The sequence below is a fragment of the Microcebus murinus genome, chromosome 8, assembly GCF_040939455.1.
Source record: "Microcebus murinus isolate Inina chromosome 8, M.murinus_Inina_mat1.0, whole genome shotgun sequence".
In the NCBI taxonomy this organism is placed as follows: Eukaryota; Metazoa; Chordata; class Mammalia; order Primates; family Cheirogaleidae; genus Microcebus; species Microcebus murinus.
In genome coordinates, this window is record NC_134111.1 from 103,014,193 (window position 1) to 103,033,947 (window position 19,755).

At 47.1% G+C, this 19,755-nt stretch overlaps 1 protein-coding gene across 7 annotated transcripts in view; it reads left to right on the forward strand.

Moving 5' to 3' along the window:
* Nucleotides 1–19,755, forward strand: part of AGAP1 (ArfGAP with GTPase domain, ankyrin repeat and PH domain 1) — a 535,764-nt gene that overhangs the window by 266,181 nt on the left and 249,828 nt on the right. For all 7 annotated transcript variants that reach the window (XM_020288104.2, XM_020288106.2, XM_020288109.2 and 4 more), the window contains one exon: nt 3,360–3,452. In XM_020288104.2, coding sequence (XP_020143693.1) covers nt 3,360–3,452 — 93 coding nt within the window. The remainder of the gene's footprint in view (nt 1–3,359; nt 3,453–19,755) is intronic.

Below are 19,755 nucleotides of genomic sequence, written 5' to 3' on the forward strand. Positions count from 1 at the left end.
TGTGCATAAACCTTGCCCAGCTCACGGAAACTCGCAGTGAAAATAAGGCAGCCAAGATCACAGTATAAATGGAATTGTTGGACGGTATTTTGGGTTTCTTCAGAGGAAGGGTGCCTGACTGCCTATTGTGGTGCGTTCCAGCAGCCTTTGGTTAAAGGGGGAAAAGCAGGTTTCTGTTTGACAGTGAGGGCTCTCGGGAATGGTGCTTCCGTCCCCGTGAGCGGGTGGGTGCTGGGGGTGTCCCTATGGCTTCTGTCTACATGTGGCAGGGAGCTAAACATTTCTGTTAACCAGGTGCTAATTCGATCATCTCAAGCTTTCCTTCCTCTGTATCCGGTGTTTGTGGAGGCTGAGCAGTCACTCGTGTGGCGTGTTGTGCACGGACGTTGTGTGATCAACTCTTGCTACCTGTCTAGCGTGCGAGGCAGGCCGGGCACCACGGACATCGTGCCTGACGTTGTTGGTGGGTACCACATTATTGGCGGGTACCACATTGTCGGCGGGTACCATGTTGCCAGTGGGTACCACGTCCTCGGTGGGCACCACGTCCTCGGTGGGTACCACGTCCTCGGTGGGTACCACGTTGTCAGTGGGTACCATGTTGTCCAAGGTGGGTACCACGTTGTCGGCGGGTACCACGTTGTCGAGCAGGTACCACATTCTCGGTGGGTACCGGGGCTGCTCCGTGTCTGATGACTTCACGGCCGTTTCCGCAGTCAGGGAAGGACGCGCCGTTAGTGACGAAGTCTCCAAAGTTGGCAGAACAACAAGGAGACCCCACTGGGAATTTATATGCGCTGCAGTGTTTTACCTCCAGTGTTTGTTTGTTTTAGTCTAGTTGTTGGATGTCGATTTTATGGGTCCAGCCTGTTGTAGAGCAAGTCGTCGTGGGGTGAGCCGCTACAGAAAACCCTGTCGCCTCACGGCTCGCGGCTGCTCTTTCCCCGATGCTTCCGTCTCGTGGCTCTCTCCACCGAGTTGTTAGGGTTGTCAGGAAATGTTTGTTTTATTTTTGCAGTGAAGTCTTACCTGACTCCCAGCCGCCTTTGTCTCGGAGTGTGTGGCCGCATAGCGAGCTCGCTTCTCCGTAGTTGATTCCGAGGTGCTGACAGCGGCGCAGTTGGCCGCTTCTTCCCGTCCCCTGTGCAGTGGGAACCTCTGCTCGGGGAGCAGGGCGACTGTGGGGACAGATTGCCGCCTTGAGGAAGATGTTAATTTTTTTAATGTTTGTTTTGTTAATTCCGGTTAATAGAGAATAATGAAGATGGATCTTCAAATTTAGAGATTTAGCATTCGTAAAATTCCCAAAGTGCCGTTCATATTCTTTGTCAATTAAAAAAAAAAAACATTTTCAGATGTTATCGCTGTGAGCTTTGAAGTTTGTTTTACAACTAGAAACTCCGAGTGCCAGCTTCCTCGTGAATCGAGATGTGAGGAAGAGAGGATTTGAGGCTACTGTGTGGATCTTACGATGCATTATTAATTTGAGAATTAATTAAAGGGAAAAGTAAGCCCCCAAGCCCTAGCTAAAATTCATGACAAGGAGTTGATAAATACCTCTATTTCCCTCCTCGCCCAAAGAGATAAGCCTTATGTTTTATATTCTTCTACAACTTTCTATTTGTTGCTTGCTTTATTTCCTGTTGTCTCATTTCTGCGTTCTACCATCGTAAAGGAAAACTCGGTGCACAGTGCCTGGCACATAGCAGGTGTTCAGTAAGCGCCAGCTCTCGGAAGCGTCCGCAAAGCGTGTTTCCTCGGGAGCGCACCTGTTCGGGAGAATTAACACCGTTTGAAGTACTAGATCTGAGTGTACGTCGTGGGGACTTTTCTCCTTGCCCTCCTCCCTAATTTGGGAGGGTGACCTCTTCTGGAAGCCTAAATCCCGCCCCATAAGGCCTTGTTTCCATTATGTCCCGTGACATCGCCCCTTTTAGTAACTAAGAAACAAAAGTCAGCCGCTGCGTCTCGCGTCCCTCTGAATCCGATTCCGTTAGGTTTTCATTGCAGCCCTGGACACCACAGAGCCTTTTCATTTCATATATCATCTCAGATTTGAAAAGCACATGAAAATGTTTCTCCATTTTCAATATTGCGTGAGTAATGTTCCCATTGAAAAGTAATGGAGTGAAGTTGTCACTTGTCGGCACAGTTATTAAGGAGGACGAGTCTCAGATCTTTCTCTCATAATAAAATAAATCTGTCAGGAAACCGTCGAGCTCACACTTTCTCATGCCGTCGGGGGCTGGCGACTTGGACGGGGAGCGCCTCCCGTTTTCCCCAGGCCAAGGTGCTTCTGCTCCGGGCTGCCGTTGTTTGAGGAACTTGGCAAAGAAAGCTGCCCATTATTTCCCAGATGCTGACGTTTTTGTCAGAAGGGTGTCTTCAGTTTCTCCCTTCATTATTTTTTTTTTTGTGGTAGTGAACACTATTTTGTGAATTTGCTATTTCCTAACAGTCCGGAAGTGCAATAAAAGCAAACTGTTAACTGCACCTTGACACTAATCAGGGGTGTACCGTGAAATCGCACAGCTGACTTAGTTAATGGAATTTTTTAAATCATTCAGATATTAATTAAATATATACATTTATGTAGTAGGTTTCCAAGTAAATGCTGAGGATTCCTTTTCTTCCCCGGCTGCATTAACCGCAGCTCTAGAATGGCGTTTTCCTGTTGGGCGTTACTGTCCTGTATGGTCCATTGGTTTCTAGTAATTGAATTTTGAACCCTTTAAAAAAGAATTAAAAAGATAATTTTGCGGTGGAAAAGTCGGAGAAAGTTTAGAAAATTTTTCTTTTAAGTGATGAGTCCGTGGCGATCTGCTTAGTGGTCTGCTTGCAGGAGGACGTGTGTGTGTGTGTGTGTGTGTGTGTGTGTGCGCATATACACACATACGTGGTTTCTCTGTGTGTGTGTGTATGTGCGCATATACACATATACGTGGTTTCTCTGTGTGTGTGTGTGTGCATATACACACATACGTGGTTTCTGTGTGTGTGTGCCCGTGCGCATATACACATACATGGTTTCTGTGTGTGTGCGCGCGCATATACACATATATGTGGTTTCTGTGTGTGTGTGTGCGCGCGCATATACACATATATGTGGTTTCTGTGTGTGTGCGCGCATATACACATATATGTGGTTTCTCTGTGTGTGTGTGTGCGCGCATATACACATATACGTGGTTTCTCTGTGTGTGTGTGTGTGTGTGTGTGTGTGTGTGTGTGTGTGTGTGTGCATATACACACATACGTGGTTTCTAAGCATGCCCGGGCAGGCGCTGTGCAAACGGGCAGGGCCCCCGTCTGTGAACTGCAGCCCTCGCCCCAATGCCAACTTTCCTTTTGCTTTGCAGTCTCGGAAAGGGAGCGACCCGGACAAAGAAAAGAAAGGCCTGGAGAGCCGCGCGGACAGCATCGGGAGCGGCCGAGCCATCCCAATTAAACAGGTACGCTGCCCCCCACCACCCCCCCGCCCCCACCCCCGTGGCGGGGGACACAACTCCGGTCCTCCTCGAGATGCTGCAGGCTCGCGCGCCGAGGTTTGTTTGATGTGCTCTGTTGATGAAGGTAGAAGTCACTCACTTGACATCAATTAGAAGAGGTTCCTGTGTGCATTAAAATGGGATCATTAGAATAGGAAGCAGGAACGGCGACAACAGATCTAATGAAGTGCGGCCTGCCCGCCTGCAGATGGAGTGTGTTTCGAGGCTGAGCTGGCTTCAAAGGCCGCCTTTGTGGCACGGCTTTGATTGGGCCGCGGGCCGCCGGGCCACAGGGGCGAGTCGGATCCCGTGTGAGCGCCTCTCGTGATCACGGGAGTGGCCCCGCGTGGCCCTAATTTGCTCTCGCAGACGGACATCTGAACACCGTTCCAGGCTGGTTCGCAGCAACGAGGCAATTAGTTGTGATAATCATGGCCGGTGTGTCAGCTGCGCGCTCTTGTTTGTAATTTGCTAATGAAGGAATTGTAACTTTGATTAGGTTCAGTTTCATTTAGACCTTATTATATAAAGGAACATTTACAGCTGTAATGTGGGGCCTTAATTAAACTTCCTCATTACACAACAGGACTTGAATTCAAGCATTTGTTTTGGCCTGTGTTGCGAGCCTGGAATAGGTTTTCATTAGCCCTGCAACTGGATATTAAATTACTTGATGTCGCAAGCGAAAAAACGCTGGAATTCACAAGTGACGTATTCTGGTGCTATATTTCCAAGGAGAGTAGAAATAAAGAGTTCAACCCTGCATAGTGGCTTCTGGAAATGTCATCTTTTAGTTGGACGCCAACTGATTGAGCATGCATTCTGCCCGAGCAAAAGCGACACTGTGGGCAGGGTGACGCTCTGCCTCTTAAGGACGCGGCTCAGGACCGATGAGCTCCTCGGGCTCCTCTGGCTTCTCTGCTCTGTCCTGCAGGCACCTGGACTCCATAGGTACTAGCTGCCCCTAAAGAGGGTCGAATCTTTCCGCAAACACAGTTAGATTATTTCGTCCGTGCACATTTCGCCCGTTTGAGACCTAAGAACGCAGCGTTAGCAGGGGCTGGGCCATTTGGGCGTGAAGCTGGGGGAGAGAGGCACGGGTTTAAACAGGGCCGTGTCTCGGGTAAGACCAGAGGAGGAAGTCCACAGGTTTCCTGGGAAGTTGGGGAACTGCAAAGACCACACCTGCTCCGGCAGCATGACCGAGCCTGCCTGCGAGTGAGCTTCCTGCCTCCTTGCCCACAGGGCGGTCATGCCTCTGCCAGGCGAGGAGAGATTGGTCTGAAAGTAGTAACCAAGCCGCCATGCCTCTGTATAAGACACGCATTCAGCTGCTGGGCCACAGGTGTGTGCATTGGCGTGGGGCGTCTTTTGGAGACATTCTCTTCCTGCCATATATTTTAAAGCAAAACAGCAGTAATAAACAACTCTCACCTTTACAGGTGGGTGGTGTTTTCACTATAAAACTGTTTCTTTACTTTAGAGGTCCATGCACATAATTGTTTGTTCTTCCTTTGTACACTTATTTATAACCTCTCTGAATAAGTAATTGTAAATGTATAATTTTTATGCTGTTGACGCTATTTCAACTGGAATTATAAAAATTATTTGTTGTTGTTGTTTTTCGTTAAACAAACTGGCATCAAGACATTTACTTTTCAGAATGTTAAAACTTAATAATAGACCATTTCCTTAATTCGTGTCTGTTGTTGATTTGGGTGGCAGTGCTAGCACGAGCCCCTCTGTACAAACCAGGCAGCCCCCCACCCCCGCCCGTGTAATTGAAACCTTCACTCAATTTGTACCCTGCTCATCTGTGGAGGGGGCTGGCTTTACAGGCTGGATTTTCAATATGTGTGCAGATTGGAGTTGACCATCAAGCGTAAAATGAGTATTATCCAGTCCTTGGAAGCCTTTCGATTGTGAATGTTCAAAATAAGCTCGCTGAAATCTAAATCATGCTCTGATTTCCCAGTGACTCCTGGGCACAGCAGCGGCCTGTCCCCCATCATCGCTCCACCCCCACCCCACCTGCAGCCACAGCCCGGCGCCTTCCTGGGGTCCACACCTGGCCCAGCGGAGCCCCACCGCGGCAGGCTGTTCTGGGCCTCGGGTTCCTCATCTGTAAAATGGGGAGCTGCGTGATGTCTGAATCCCTTGAAACACTTAGAAGTGAAGGGTCCACGGAGCATTTTTAAGTTCTAGCAAAACTGGATTTTTAAGTTAGTAGTGTCCAGGGAACCCTCGTCAGAGCCTTGCTGCTCTTGGCGAGGATGGGTGCGGGTTTACAGATGGTGGCGTGGCTTCATCTCGCGTCCCTGTGCGTGCCACGCTTCTAAAGGAGCATGGGTCACTGGACGTAGTCTGTGTCTCTACCCTCCTGGTGTGATGACTTCAACGTGGAAAGGACTTGAGAGGATTGCAGGGGACGGAGCTGGACAGGGTACCGCCTGCCCGGCATATTCTAGAAACTCAGCAGATTTATTTGTTGACTAGATGAACTATCAAACGGGTACTTACCATGTAAGTGCTTTTCATGCGGGCTCCCATGCAATCCTCAGCATGGCTGCAGTGAAAGGAAGCAGCTGTGTCACCCTTGTTCTAAACAAGACCAGCGGGTGTGAGGGTTCCAGACCGGGCAGCTTGGGACCGACAGGGCAGGCCATTGGCCCCAGTGGTCTGCTCTTCCCACTGCCGCCGACGAAAAGCCTTCAGAAAGCTTAGGAAGCAGAGTTACGTGTTTTCAATTAATTATGTGAGCCCTGACAAAATATCTTATGACCGTGTAAAGAAACTTCTGAGACTGGTGCCTGCAGCAGCCTGTCTCTCCGGGGCTCACGCAGCCCTGCTCAGCTGCCCTCTGGGTGGGAGGGGCCGTTTCACTCCCACCCGGATGTTGTTGGCCAGATCCATGTCCTCTGCCCCTCTCACCAGCGGCAGAGGACTTTGTCCTAACGCTCGGACCATGCCAGAGACCCGGTCCGCGTGATTGAAGCCCCACTCGCTGGCCAACAAACCCTTTGCCTGAAGGCAGAGGAATCGCTTTAGAACCTCAGCGGCCTTCTTGGAGTTGGTAATGGTGATCCATGGTTTTGGGACTGTCCCCTGTTTGATCACTGCAGACGGCCCCCACCCACCACAGGAGCCTTGCAATGGGTGGCTTAGGACCCAGGCAGGGCGGTCTTCAACACTGCCTGCAGCCTAGCTCCTGTTTTTACAGACTGCGCCCATGCCAGTGGGTAATGTTGACCAGGTTGCTCTTCTTCTCGCCCATTCACTGTGGGCAACAAGGCTTCTTCCCCTCTGTGTGGGAGCTAGCCGGATCAGGATGGTCAGGGACTTTATCTTTCTTTTTCCCCCTAATTAAAGATCTCTCACCAAGAATATGACTCATTTCCTGTAATGTAACTTCATTTCTTGTGGACCTGGGTCCACTGTGCCTTTTTTGTCCTTTCTGGGGTCTTGGGGAGGAGATTGGTTCAGAGAGTTCTGTTTCTTTCTTTCTTTCTTTTTTTTTTTTTACTAATAAGATAAGGTCTATTTGAATAAAAATTAAAAAGCAAAGCTAGAAAAATAAAAGCCAGAGGCCCGGCTCAGCGGCGAGTGGGCTTGTCACGTATTAATTTTTCATTGCAGTGGAGAGTTGTACATACATAATCACTTGATTGCAGTGGGAGTAAGGGAGCTCCTATGGTGTCATTTGCATAAATCTTGTTAAGTCAATGGCAGTTAATGAAGTACAAATGAGCCCGGAGAAGGTGACATGCAAATCGTGGGTGGCAGATGGGAGGTCTGTTTGGGGGACAGCAGCTGTGTGCTCTCTCCTTTCTTTCTTTCCTTTTAGCATTTTTTAATCTCTATATTTGAGTGCAGATATACAGCCACAAGCCTGGGCCTCCCCCGCCCCGCAGGCTCCTGGCCGGGCCGGGCCCTCTCCTCCCGCCCCGGCGCTCACGCTGCGGGAACAGAGACCATCCGGCCTCACCTGGCACTGAGTGGTCTATGCTAGAGCGTATCTGAATTAAAAAAAAAAAAAAATCTCGGTCACTTTATCTTGTCATACTTGCACGACTGGAAATGTCTTATTTTTATTTGATGGGGACAGACAGAAAAAGCCCCTGCACGCTAGGGGCTTTTGAGACAGTGTGTTTTCTCGTAAGGGTTCAGAGGGTGAAAGTGAAGAACGCCATCGCAGCTTTGCTGTGCTTCAGTTTGGGGGCCTCTTCTTCCCTCTTCTGGCAGTCGGCTGTGTGTAGCCGTCGTCCTCCACCGACTCGTGTTGGACGACCAGGGGACGGCGCGGCCAGGGCCAGAGAGGACTGAGAAGTACCGGAAGTGTCCGGGGCCCGCCGTGCATGCCAGGCTGCAGCAGAGACCCCTCCCCGTCAGTGCAGACCCCTCAGAAGGGGCCCCCGGGCCTGGCTCAGCTTTGACCAGGCTGCCCAGCGCTGCTGTTTCGTGCTCAAGGATTGAAGTGCGTGCGGTCCAGACTCAGAGCGACCTCTCGGAGATCCACGCGCAAAGCGCCGCCTCTGCCTACCACTTGGGAAGTCTCCTATTTGTCTATCTCATCCCCTGGTTGATATTTTCAGAGGAACAAGTCTCTGTCCCCAGAGGCGTGAGCCGCCATGATAGCCACGAGGGTGACGCGCTTGCTGAGGGTCCCTCCTGTCTCACGAGCCACCCTCTCCGTTCGGTTCTTACTGCGAGTGCAGGTGCCGGCGACTCGCCGGTTCTCGGCCCTTGGGGCTGCGAGGTGCAGTCGGGGACCTCAGGTCAGGCACGCTTACCTTTGTGACTCCTTGTGGTCGAGGCACCGGAGCAAAGTTGGCCGTGTAGGTGGGTGGCCGCGCGTTCCGTAAGAAACACGCAAGACGCTTAAGGAAATGACTTTGGCCAAAATGCAAAGTCCGTCCCTTGAATACAAATCTGGGAATCAATTTAAAATACTGCTTCCCTTGGTCTTGGTGATAGGGAGTAAGGTGCTCTGGACACCGTGAATGCCACACCGACGACGTGTTATTTCCGAGAATGGAAGTCAGTTTTGAGACCCACTGTGTCCTCTGTGTATCCATCACCCATGAGCTGGGATAACACCCAAGTGATTTGTTTCGGCAAAGTATTTATTTTCTTTGAAAGTTCCACAATGATGTTGAAATCTGGTTCCCTCTGAGCCTAGAAATGGAAACCAACATACAAATAGAGGAAAGTTTCTGGAAGCTAACGTTGGCATGTAGGGCCAGGATTTATTTTTGCCTTGAAGAATCAGTAAGATATTTATTCCTGGCATTATTTCTTATCAGACTTGCTCAGCTTGTAACAACTGGGGCTTATCCTTGTGTGGACATGCCGTGGGTCAAAGGTAGCTTCTCAGGGCCGTGGGCAAATGCCAGGTCTGCAGCTGGGAAAGACGGGGAAGAAGCATTGTCATTCAGCAGGTGCCCAGCAATTCCATCAACTGGGCCCCGGGTTGCTATGATAATGGCCGTAGTGCTGTGTGTTTATTAATTTATGCTGAATATAAATGGTGATACCCAAATAAACACATACTTCCTTACTGAAAGATAGGGCAGGAGCTCAGAGTCCCCATGTCCAACTCGTCAGGCCTTTCACCTTAAAGATTACAGTCCCAACACATGATGACTTGCTATAATTACCTACCGTAGTCTTCACACGTTTGTAGATACTGCATGGAAACACGTTAACCAAGACTCCTGAGCAAATCGTATAATTAAAGTCCTACTTCATTTTTGCAGTATTTAACAGTTCCCGATAGAAGACTCAGTTTCTCCTCCTTTAAGAACACAGGCTTTGTAGAGTATGACGTCTTCCAGGCTGGGCTTCGGTCTTTGCGAATAGAGAGTTTGAAAGCACCTCGCCCTGCGGCAAGAAGAATCCCACCGGCTGTCACGGTTTCCTGTTTTGTTCGGAACCAGCAGCAGTGGAGCTGCCCGGGGCATTCGGTGTGGCTCTTGCACTGGACACTTTCTCCCAGAGGTGGTGGGGAGCCCACACCTGCCCTCTGGGACAGCAATTGCTGCAGGCTCCGTCCTCGTCACTGTGCACCCTTCCTGAACGTGGTCCACCTGTTGTCTGCCCCAGAGCCTTTCGCTGCAGAAGCAGTAAAGAAAATGGCATCTTAAGAATCCTTCACAGTCCTCTTTTTATAGGCTCTTCAGGAAAGTCACCACACAGTGACATTTTTATCAGACAGTTTTGAGTAGCAAAAACACATTTTCCTTTCCTACCTCTCACTAAGGGAATTTATTTTCAACTCACTGATGGCCAAGTTTTAAAACCAAAGCCACCATAGTCCCTTGGCACCAAAGCTGATAGCTGTCACTAAATTAGTAGAAACTTGGTGAAATAGAAAATAGGCATAAGAGAGCCTCTTGTTTGGGAAATGCATTCACGGTTAGAGATTTTCTATAAAATACCTAATATGATAGTTACGTTTGCAGACTGGTGAAAATGGAAACATTAAAAAACACCACTAACGTCTTAGGACCATCCCGATTCTAGTCTTCCCAATACAGTCAGACCTATGTACTGTCATATTTACTTCCTAACATTTCCCTCTGCTTAAAAAGTCATTAAATTAGCCAAGTTACTGTGTGAGCTTTATAAAAAGAATGCTGGCAGGTATGTGCTGAGTGCTTGTTCATTCCATTAGATGGTTTGGTAACAGGGGCTTCATTTAATTCTCTACCAATCTGAGATACGACTTATGCCGTTTTGCGGAAGAAGAGTCTGAGGCTTGGGGAGGTTAAGTCACGAGGGCAATGTTACAGAGCTAGTATAAGTGGAGAAGCTGGGATTCAAATCCGGGAGTCCTCCAGAGTATGTTCTAGAAGTCTTCCCTGTTGCATTTTCCCCGATTCAATCTGTACTCACCACGACTGTCTTTCCCTCACAAGGTTAGACATCAGGGACATGGTGCGCTCTCCTCGAGGGGTGCCAGGGGGACGAGTGTTTCATGGGGGGGCTGTCCTGGAGAGCCCGGCTGTCGGGCACCTGGACCAGATGAAGTCCTTGAGCTTTGGCGTGCATCAGGGCCCCCTTGTCGTCTCATGAAATTGCATGTCTGTGTTCCCATTGGATGTCCTTTGCTGCAGTCCGGGAGCCCTGCTTTGAGATCCCCGGTCTAGGCACATGGGGTCGCTTGGGGCTTCTTCCCTTTCCTGCCTCACGCATAGATGGCTCCTGACTTTGGCTGGTACTGGTCCCTGTAATCTGTGCCTGTCAAAAGCTTCCTGTCCTCGAGGCACAAGTGAAATGCCTTCAGTTCAGGAAAACCTGCCTATGCCTGACACATACGGCGTCCTCCCTCCTCCCTCCTCTGGTGCCATGTCTGGTCTTGGCGTCGTGCTCGTCTTCCCCGTTGCATAAACGTGTGCGTCCTTCACGCGTCTCCCCTTCCACGTGCTTCCCCACGGTGCACACGCTTAGATCGTGTTCTCTCTTCCAACGTGTGGACAGAGCAGGGAAGGTCAGTGAGACGTGGGGAGGTGGGGGTGGTGGTGATGATGATGATGGGTGCGGCAGTAGTAAAACAGTGTGAAATATTTTTTTTCGCGTAAACAAGTTTTATGTTTAAAAGAATATGCTGTGTTGGAGAACTTGCACTCTATGTTAAGTTACCTTTTAAGAAACAGTATAATGTTAAATTTGATAGCCTCTAAAGTTAACTGCTTCATGTATATCAGGTACTATATTTAGGTTACACAAAAGGAGTCACTTTTTTTAATCTGGAAAGAATAAAACCTTTATCAATGGCCCAAAATCGTTTCAGAAAACTGGGTTCTTCTAAAAACTTCTCTACTCTTCAATATTCATATGAAAGAAGTTTCATCTAAATATCTTCATTGTATGTGATTTTGTTTACAAAGAACACTTGAATATTAAACCCACAAATTCTAATAACACTGGACTATTTTTGTGATCGCCAAATTTTCACTCCATCATTCGATATATATCAACCACAGTCTTTATTATTGTAATTAGCCCTAAAAGCAAGAATATATTTATTGTCAAGAAATTCTGTAGAAAAAAATTATTTATGTTTTTCATGTACAAATTAATGTTACACAGATAAATAAATATCAGACCAGCTACGCAGAAATACCAGTGGAGATGTGAGTAATAACAGAAAGAGATAGAGATAAAGAGCAAATAAACACAGGTGGATGTCTGGCCTTCCTTCACTCATGTCTAAGGCAGTGGAAATTTAAGACAATGGGAAATCATTTTATACTAAGGTTTATCATTAGCAGAGAATGATAAAATCCTTCTCCAAGGAAAGTTAGGAGAAACAGAGTTTTAGAAATGTACTGCTCTAATACTGCAAATTGACCCAGTCTTCTTAGAGGATAATCTAGCAGCAATATGTAAAGGACATAAAAGATGTGATTCTCTTCGTCCCAGAAATCTGTCTCCTAGAAATGTATACCCAAGGTAATAATTTACTAGGAGAAAGGGAAAAAAAAAAACCTTAAGTGTAAAAAAAATGTTCATCTGAGTGATCTATAATACTAAAATCTCTGGGAGCTACAAATGTTCAGCAAGCAAGGAGTTTAATTAGTGATTACTAACTGAATAGTATCAGGATGTACAGCTGTTAAAATGGTCCATTCGAATACTCTCTAGAGATGTAAAAGTGTTTCTAAAATAGTATGAAAGCATAATAAAACTGTATATTTATAATAATTAGAACATGAAATTTTGTGTACATTTGGCTTGAAATTGGATAAATAGAAACATAAACAAGTGAATTGGGATAGGATTACAGGAGAACTTTAAAAATTTTAACTTTTTGTTTTGAAATAACTTTAGACTTGAAGGAAAGTTGTGAAAAGTAACAGAGAGAGAGTCCCCACAACAGTAGAACAGTCATCAAAACCAGGAGATTAATACTGGTGCACTGCTAGTAACTAAACTACAGGCCTTAAATTCAGATTTCCCCAGTTTTTTCCTAATGTCCTTTTTCCTCTCGGGGTCCAACCCAGGGTCTCTCCTTCCATTTCATAGCTTTGTTTACTTCACCTCTGCCCTGAGACAGTTCCTCAGCCTCTCTTACCTTTCATGAGCTTGACACTATTTTAGGAATATGGGTACGTCGTTTTGTAGAAAGGCCTTCAATCTGGGTCATCTGACGTGTTTTCCTGAGTAGACTGAGGCTGTGCATTTCTGGCAGAGACACACAGATGCAGTGTGCCCTGGGCACTCTCAGCCGGAGCCTGGTGGTACCCACCTGTCTTACTGTTGGTGGCTCAGCCTTGGTTATCCGGTTAAGGTGAGGTCTGCCGGATTTTCCCCTTGAGTTACTATTTTCCTTTCGTTGAGGATATCTTGGGGGAGAGACTTGGAGACTATGCTGATATTCTGTAAATCATATTTAATGATATAAATTATATTCAATAATAAGTAGGCTTTAAAAAAATGGAAATGGTTTCCTTCTGATAAATGTGCGCAGTCTTAAATGAAATGCCCTGGGTAGCCTGCGTGTGCATGCACGCGTGTGCGTGTGCGTGTTTGCTTTGAGTAGAGCAGAGCTTATTTTCCCCTCTTCTATGCTGGGTAAATAGAAGTCTCCATACCATGAAAGGCCCCTGTGATCAAGGGAATGTCAAGAGTGGTTGTTACACATAAACTAGTATTTTTAACCATTGATCAGGTCATGTTGCAACTCAAAAAGATTTCATAGCCTGATTGTCCCAGTGTTATTTTTTTCTTGTTGCATTGATCTCTCAGAGAATAAATATATATATATAATGTATATATGTATATATACATGTGTATTTATGTAATAGACATGTACTCCTGATTCTATAGATTAACCATAAGATTTATTTTTCCCTGTGGGCTTCCCATGTTTGACCAAATAACCAAATGCTCTCCTCTTGTGTTCATGCTAGGATTAGGGTCAATTTAGCCCAACAAGCGTGTCATTTTTAAAGCTGGAAGGGATCCTCAGTTGATTCACCGGGAACTTAGTTACAGGAAAGTGGAAGAACTTGCCAAAGGTCCTTCCTGGGTGGCAGGATCCAGAGCCCATCCTTTCAGTAGGGCATCCCAAGGTTCTGTAACTCTTCTCGGGCATTTTCTTCTTCCTTGTGCACTTTAAAAATAAAAATAAAAACTAATGTTTGCTTATTATTTCAACCCAGATATTTTAATTGTGTTGTTACTGGTCAGGTTTTTTCTAAGTTGACTCTTTAAGCTTCATACTATTTTATCTGTTTTTTTTTTTTTTTTTTAAAAAAAAACTAGGAAGGGAATAATAAGAAGCATTACGTTTGAGAGGATCTGGTGCCTAAGAGTAGACACAGCTGTTGTGTGTTTGTTTATCTGGGCAGCCTCCCTGATCTGCCAGCAGCCTGTGAGCTGGGTGGCATCATTCTTTACATTTTACAGATGAGAAAGCTGAGGCTCCCCTTGCATGATGTTATGGAGTCTGGAGGAGGCAAAGATGAGATTCAAACCCAGGTTTACTTGTTCTCCAAACCTGTGGTGTGCACATTGAAGGGCCTCATCTACTGCTGAGCTCCCAGTTTGACTTAAAATATATCAATATTTTAAAGATATGTTAAAAAACTCAGGCACGCGACAACACTCAGAGACTGCTGCAGAAATGTTTAGTGCCAGTGCCGAGGGGTCTTCGGTTGGTGGCATACGTGTTCCGCGGTACAGCGAGACCTTCTGCAAGATCTCCTTCCCCTTAATGCAGAAATCCTCTAAGTGTGTCTCGACAGCAGTTGTTTGTAATTGGAGTATCTGGAATTCACTGTGGTTTTAATTAGTTGATTACTAGTTCTTTAAAATGTACTGTACTCACTGAGGATCTTGCAAATTGGTAACTGGTAGCTACCAGTATAATTAAATATTTCAGAGCACTTGGCTACAGTAGCATTGAACTGTGAAAAAATAATGTTGTATAGCCAATCAAAAAGAGATACTTGTAAACTCATTTACAGCGTCAGTGTGTGTTAGGACCATCATAGAGATGCTTATTGCAGGAGAAATTAAAGATACAATTTTGTGCTAAGAGGCAATATAGAAATTAGTTCCTGAATTACTTGTTAATTGATTTGGTAATTCCCTGGGGTCTGCATGCTCTTTTTTTCCCCCTTTTTGTTGTTGCATTCAGTTAACAGTGACTATTCCCAGAGCAATAAAAATATTTTCCACACTTAGATTGGATGTGCCCTCACATCAGACTGCCCACATTCGTATTTGCGGCCCCAGAAAGTACCTGCCTTAAATACAGCTGTTCTTCTCAGGCATATTGTTGTTTTATGTACACCCATCAAGGTAACCGGTGGAAAGAATGTTTTTATGTCTCATGTTTACAAGCACTTCCCTGATTTTTTTCTTTTTCTAATGGAAACCTTCCTTTTTACCAACAATGGAGGAGATTCAGTAGACTTGATTTATGGAAGTCTTTTCGTATTGTTTGCAATTCAGCAAGAATAACCATGCAAAAGACCATTTGTAGGAAAGTGCAAATTGCTACTGGAAATGATATTGGAAGAAAATGAGACCGGTTTCTCCTCGTTGAAATCGAGTGTGGATAAGAGAAGCCACAGTGAGCCACAGGCTGGTCCCAGAGAGCCCCCGGGCCTGGCCTGCCGGCCGTGCTGCCCTCTCCCCTCCCCTTCCTGCCTGGTGACCGAGGGGAAGTGACATGGAGTTCATGCATACCTTGGTGCAGCTTATGTGAGGGACAGAAACTGTTAGCCTTCTGAACTTTTGAAAGAAGATCAAACCACCCTTTGGTCAGCCTAGTGGCCTTGGTTCCATTTTGAGGAAGACATTTCTAACACCTTGTTGGCTGCACTTGTGGCCTGAAAAGCAACATGAAAGGCTTTTTGTAAAATGTCATTACGTTAATTTTACGCCGGCCTGTTATTTTTTTCTACTGGCCTCCTGGAGATCACTTCCATGTATAAAATCATTGTGTCCGGGGTTAATTAAGGCACTTTGTGTGCATTGTTTCAGTGTCCACTTTTAAAAATAGGTGGTGATATTGTATTTTCAGAAAATGTATTCACCAATGTCTATTAAAAAGTATAAGGTTCTGGCTAGAACGAATTCTTTTTAAATGCGACACAACTATTCATTTGTGTATCGAGTGAATATCAGATGGTCAGCGTCCAGGAATGGAGGAGGGTGCTCACTGTGCCGAGGGGGCACCGTATACGCCCTTTGGTGAGAGTGCTGTGCCCGGTTGTTGGCTTGGGACACAGAGAAGGGACGTGCTGCTCCCTGGCAGTGGTTGGTGGCACTTTATTACGGACAGATTCCTCTCAGCTGCACCCAAATGGGGTCACTTAGTTTCCTCCTTAACCTGGGTTGGTAAGAGCCCGTGAAGCCCAGCCTCTGCCGGGTCAGGCAGACTGCTCGGGCAGGTGCAGTGTCCGACCAGGGCAAAGGAAAGGTGAGCATTGCCTCACCATGCTTTTTTTTTTCTTTTTTTGAGACAGGGTCTCACTTTGTTGCCTGGACTAGAGTGAGTGCCGTGGCGTCAGCCTAGCTCACAGCAACCTCAAACTCCTGGGCTCAAGGCATCCTTCTGCCTCAGCCTCCCAAGTAGCTGGGACTACAGGCATGCGCCACCATGCCTGGCTAATTTTTTCTATATATTTTTAGTTGGACAATTAATTTCTTTCTATTTTTAATAGAGACGGGGTCTCGCTCTTGCTCAGGCTGGTTTCGAACTCCCGATCTTCAGCCATCTGCTTGCCTCACCTCGGCCTCCCAGAGTGCTGGGATCACGGGCGTGAGCCACCACCCCCGGCCTCACCTTGCATTTTGTTTTTATTATTCCGCTGCTCCACATCCTCTTATCTTTTTTAGATGCCTTTTCACGGAGCTAGCTCTCCCGAAAGTTACTTCACAAAGTTCCTATGGAGAGCCCTTTCTTCATCACTGCCCCCTACCGGAGGACTCCAAAAGATCAAAATTTAGCCAAACAACCCCAAAAGCAGTGGTTTTATAACCCTCCCCCACCCAGTTTCGCTAACAGTGATAACATTAGGTCAGCGTTCCTTCAGTTTTCAGGTGACATGGGTGGTGGGTCCCCTTCTCGGGGACTTCACGCCAGACCTAACCCTAAGGCGGCCAGGGACGCGGCCCTACAGCACTGGGAGGTTTTATAGTCCGGGCTTAATGCTGCTCACCAACTGCCAGGGTAGAGGAAATAGTTCCCCTTTCAACATTCAAAGGACACGGCTGTAAACATCTATTTCAAAAATATATGTGACTGTTGCCTTCTGCTCCATAAACATAGTTTGTGTTTGAACACCCTTTCTGCCATTGATCAGTTAAGTTGCTGATTGTTTTTCTCTGCATGTTTGAGTGGAGCTGGGTCCCCGAGATTCCTCGCTCAGGCTGTGGTTTCCGGGCTCGGACCACAGGGCGCGTCTCCTGCCCCCACGGCCGAGGGGCTCGCAGCAGGAGGTGAGGCTTGCCATGGGAGCTCCAAGGTGATGGGTAGTTCTACTTGGTATTTCTCACGATATTTCTGCACTTTAATGACTATTTCTACTAATACTGGTACTAATAATTTTTAATGGTTCGCATGGAGTAGGTGACATTTTGATACATTAATGAGCCTTATCAGTGACTTCTAAAAGTTCTTTCGTGTGCCTGGATACTTTGCCGTGGTCCCCCAAAGGAAGGGGAGAGGGTGTGGCCGTGGCCACCATCCCTCCCCTGCTCTGTCTCGGAGCGTCCGTCAGGGGTGCCATTCCAGAGAGGAGCGTCCATGGCTGAATCATGTCACAGGCGTTGGATGACACTGCCAAGGTTTGCCGTGGGGGTTTCCCTTCAAACGGTTTGCCTGCACTGAAAATCTGCCAGAGTACTTGAGAGATGTGAGCCTGGCAGGTGGAAGGGTGCTTTCAGCGGTGGCCGCAGCCCGTGCTGGGATGCAGAGGACATTGCTAGCCTGGCTGGGGCGGGGCCGTGAAGGAAGAGCTGGAGGGAGGCTGCCCTGGCTGGCTGGAAACGCTGCCCCCCGGACCGCAGGCCGCCCAGGCCTCTGTGGGTCCAGAGAAGCGGCAAATGCAGGAAGGATGTGGGTGTTGACAGCGTTGCGACAAGCGTCCCCAAGACGGACCAGAGCGGATCGAGACCTTGTGTTCTGGTTTCTCAGGGACAAGTGTTTCTGGGTTATCTTCAGGTTTCTGGGAATTAGTGGCCTTAATTCAGGTATCTTTCTCGGGTGCAGGAATTGATAGGAGAGGATGCGTTTTGAAAACAGTGAAATAAATGCTAATAATTTATGCTGCGTTACCGTGAGCCAGGCCCTGGGCCCATCCCCTGTGGTGTCGGGCCGCTGACTTGTAAGCACCACTAGGGCCGGGTTTGTTTTTTATTTATTTTTTTAATATTTTTGGCTGTTGGTATATTCCAAGCCCCTAGAGCAGCTCTCATTAAGTATCGTTAAAATGAGAAACTTCAATTCTTAGAACCACCTTAGGGGAGGGATAATAGTGTGATCCCCATTTGACTGGCAGAATGCAAGCTCAGAGAAGTCGAGCCACATGGTTCAGGGTCACACAGCCTGGAATGGTGAAGCTGACATTTAAGCATCATGTGGGACTGCCCGAGAGTCACATTTGTTCTGGGAGAATAGCAGAAAATACCTGGGGAGGTGTTGCCGGTGGAGTCTGTGTCTTCAATGATACACTTGTGAAATTGGAAACCTAGACAATAGCCTAGAGTAGAATTTAGGCACAAATTTACTTTGAGGTCATATTGTCCTAAGAGTGGAAGGTGAAGGAGAAAATTCCAGAATGTTTCACTCACCCAGCATTTCTCAAGTACACTCTAAGAATGTCAGGTCCACCCGCGACTTGGGTGTCACTTGGTGTCCCCAGTCAAGGACGTGCTGGGCTGCACAAAGATCGCAGGTGACTTTTTGCAGGACTCGTGGGATCTTTTCCATTCTAACGTGCAGCGGAACCTCCGAGAAAGGACAGAGCTCACGTTCGCTTTCGCCAGACACATCTCTCAGAGGCTCTGGCTCCGAAGCGCTGATCCCCAGTTTGGGGGATCAGGTGTCTTTGTCTTAAGCTGCAGTTTCATGGCCTGGTGGGGAGGTCAGTTTAAGGCAAATGCCTCCAGTTTGTTCCCTGTAGTCATTCAACATCTGGGCCACTCGTGCATTGTCTGTCCTGCCACGGGGCTGGAAGCAGAGCTGGGCCATCCTGGCCTGACGTTGTCGTGGGCCTTGCAGAAGCCCTGGCTCTGCGTCCCGCCTGCCCCGGCCTTGCTGTTGGTGACGGGACATTTTATTCTCTGAACAGAGCGAGCTGGACTGCTGTGGCCTCTGTCCGAATTTCAGCCTGTGGATCAGGAATTCATTTCTCCATGTGTGTTATACGGGGGGTGGCACTGGCAGTCTGCCACCTGGATTTCCAGGGACAGAAGCAATTTCCCAGTGGGGATACTCTGGTTGTGTTGACCAAGGTCTAACTTTAATAAGAACTGTGAGACCTTGTGAGCAAGAAAGGGCACAGTGTTTGACGTCTGAGTTCATGCTGGCCACATACCGTGTTCCCCCGAAAATAAGACCTACCCATAAAATAAGCCCTAGTAGGATTTCTAAGCATTTGCACAATATAAGCCCTACCCCAAAAATAAGCCCTAGTGATGGGCGTGGCTATGCAGCACATCTGCACAACCCATGCATTTCGTCTCAGAGTGGTATAGAAGACAAGCAGCCCTTCTCATCTGCCCCATGAGAGCTCTATTGCTTGACAGGAGAGATCGGGGCCAATGGTTCTAAAAGAAATAGAGTCGCAAGAAATTCAGGATGGAATTCGGGGTTTGGAGAGTGATGATGATGTTCCAGAAGAAGATGATTTCACTGTATTTGAATGAATGTAGATTGTTGTACTGTACTTAAAAAAAATAACACATCCCCTGAAAACAAGCCCTAGGGTATCTTCTTGAGGAAAAATAAATATGAGACCCTGTCTTATTTTCGGGGAAACACAGTACATACAGAATTGCTCCTAGAGAGTACGTTCATATTCCAGGTGAAGCCAGTTTGGGAGTTTTTCCCCCACTTTTGAGAAATTAATCATGATTTTAGCTTATTATATATTATGAAGAGTTTTTTTTTAATGCGTTTTAATCGTTTTAGACTCTGTATATTTCCACATGGTTTTCTTTGTGGGAAATCCTTCAAACTGCACGATGGTTTGTTCTCTTAGCATGACGGTGAGTCCGTCCTTGCATTTCAGGGTGGCCACTTTGC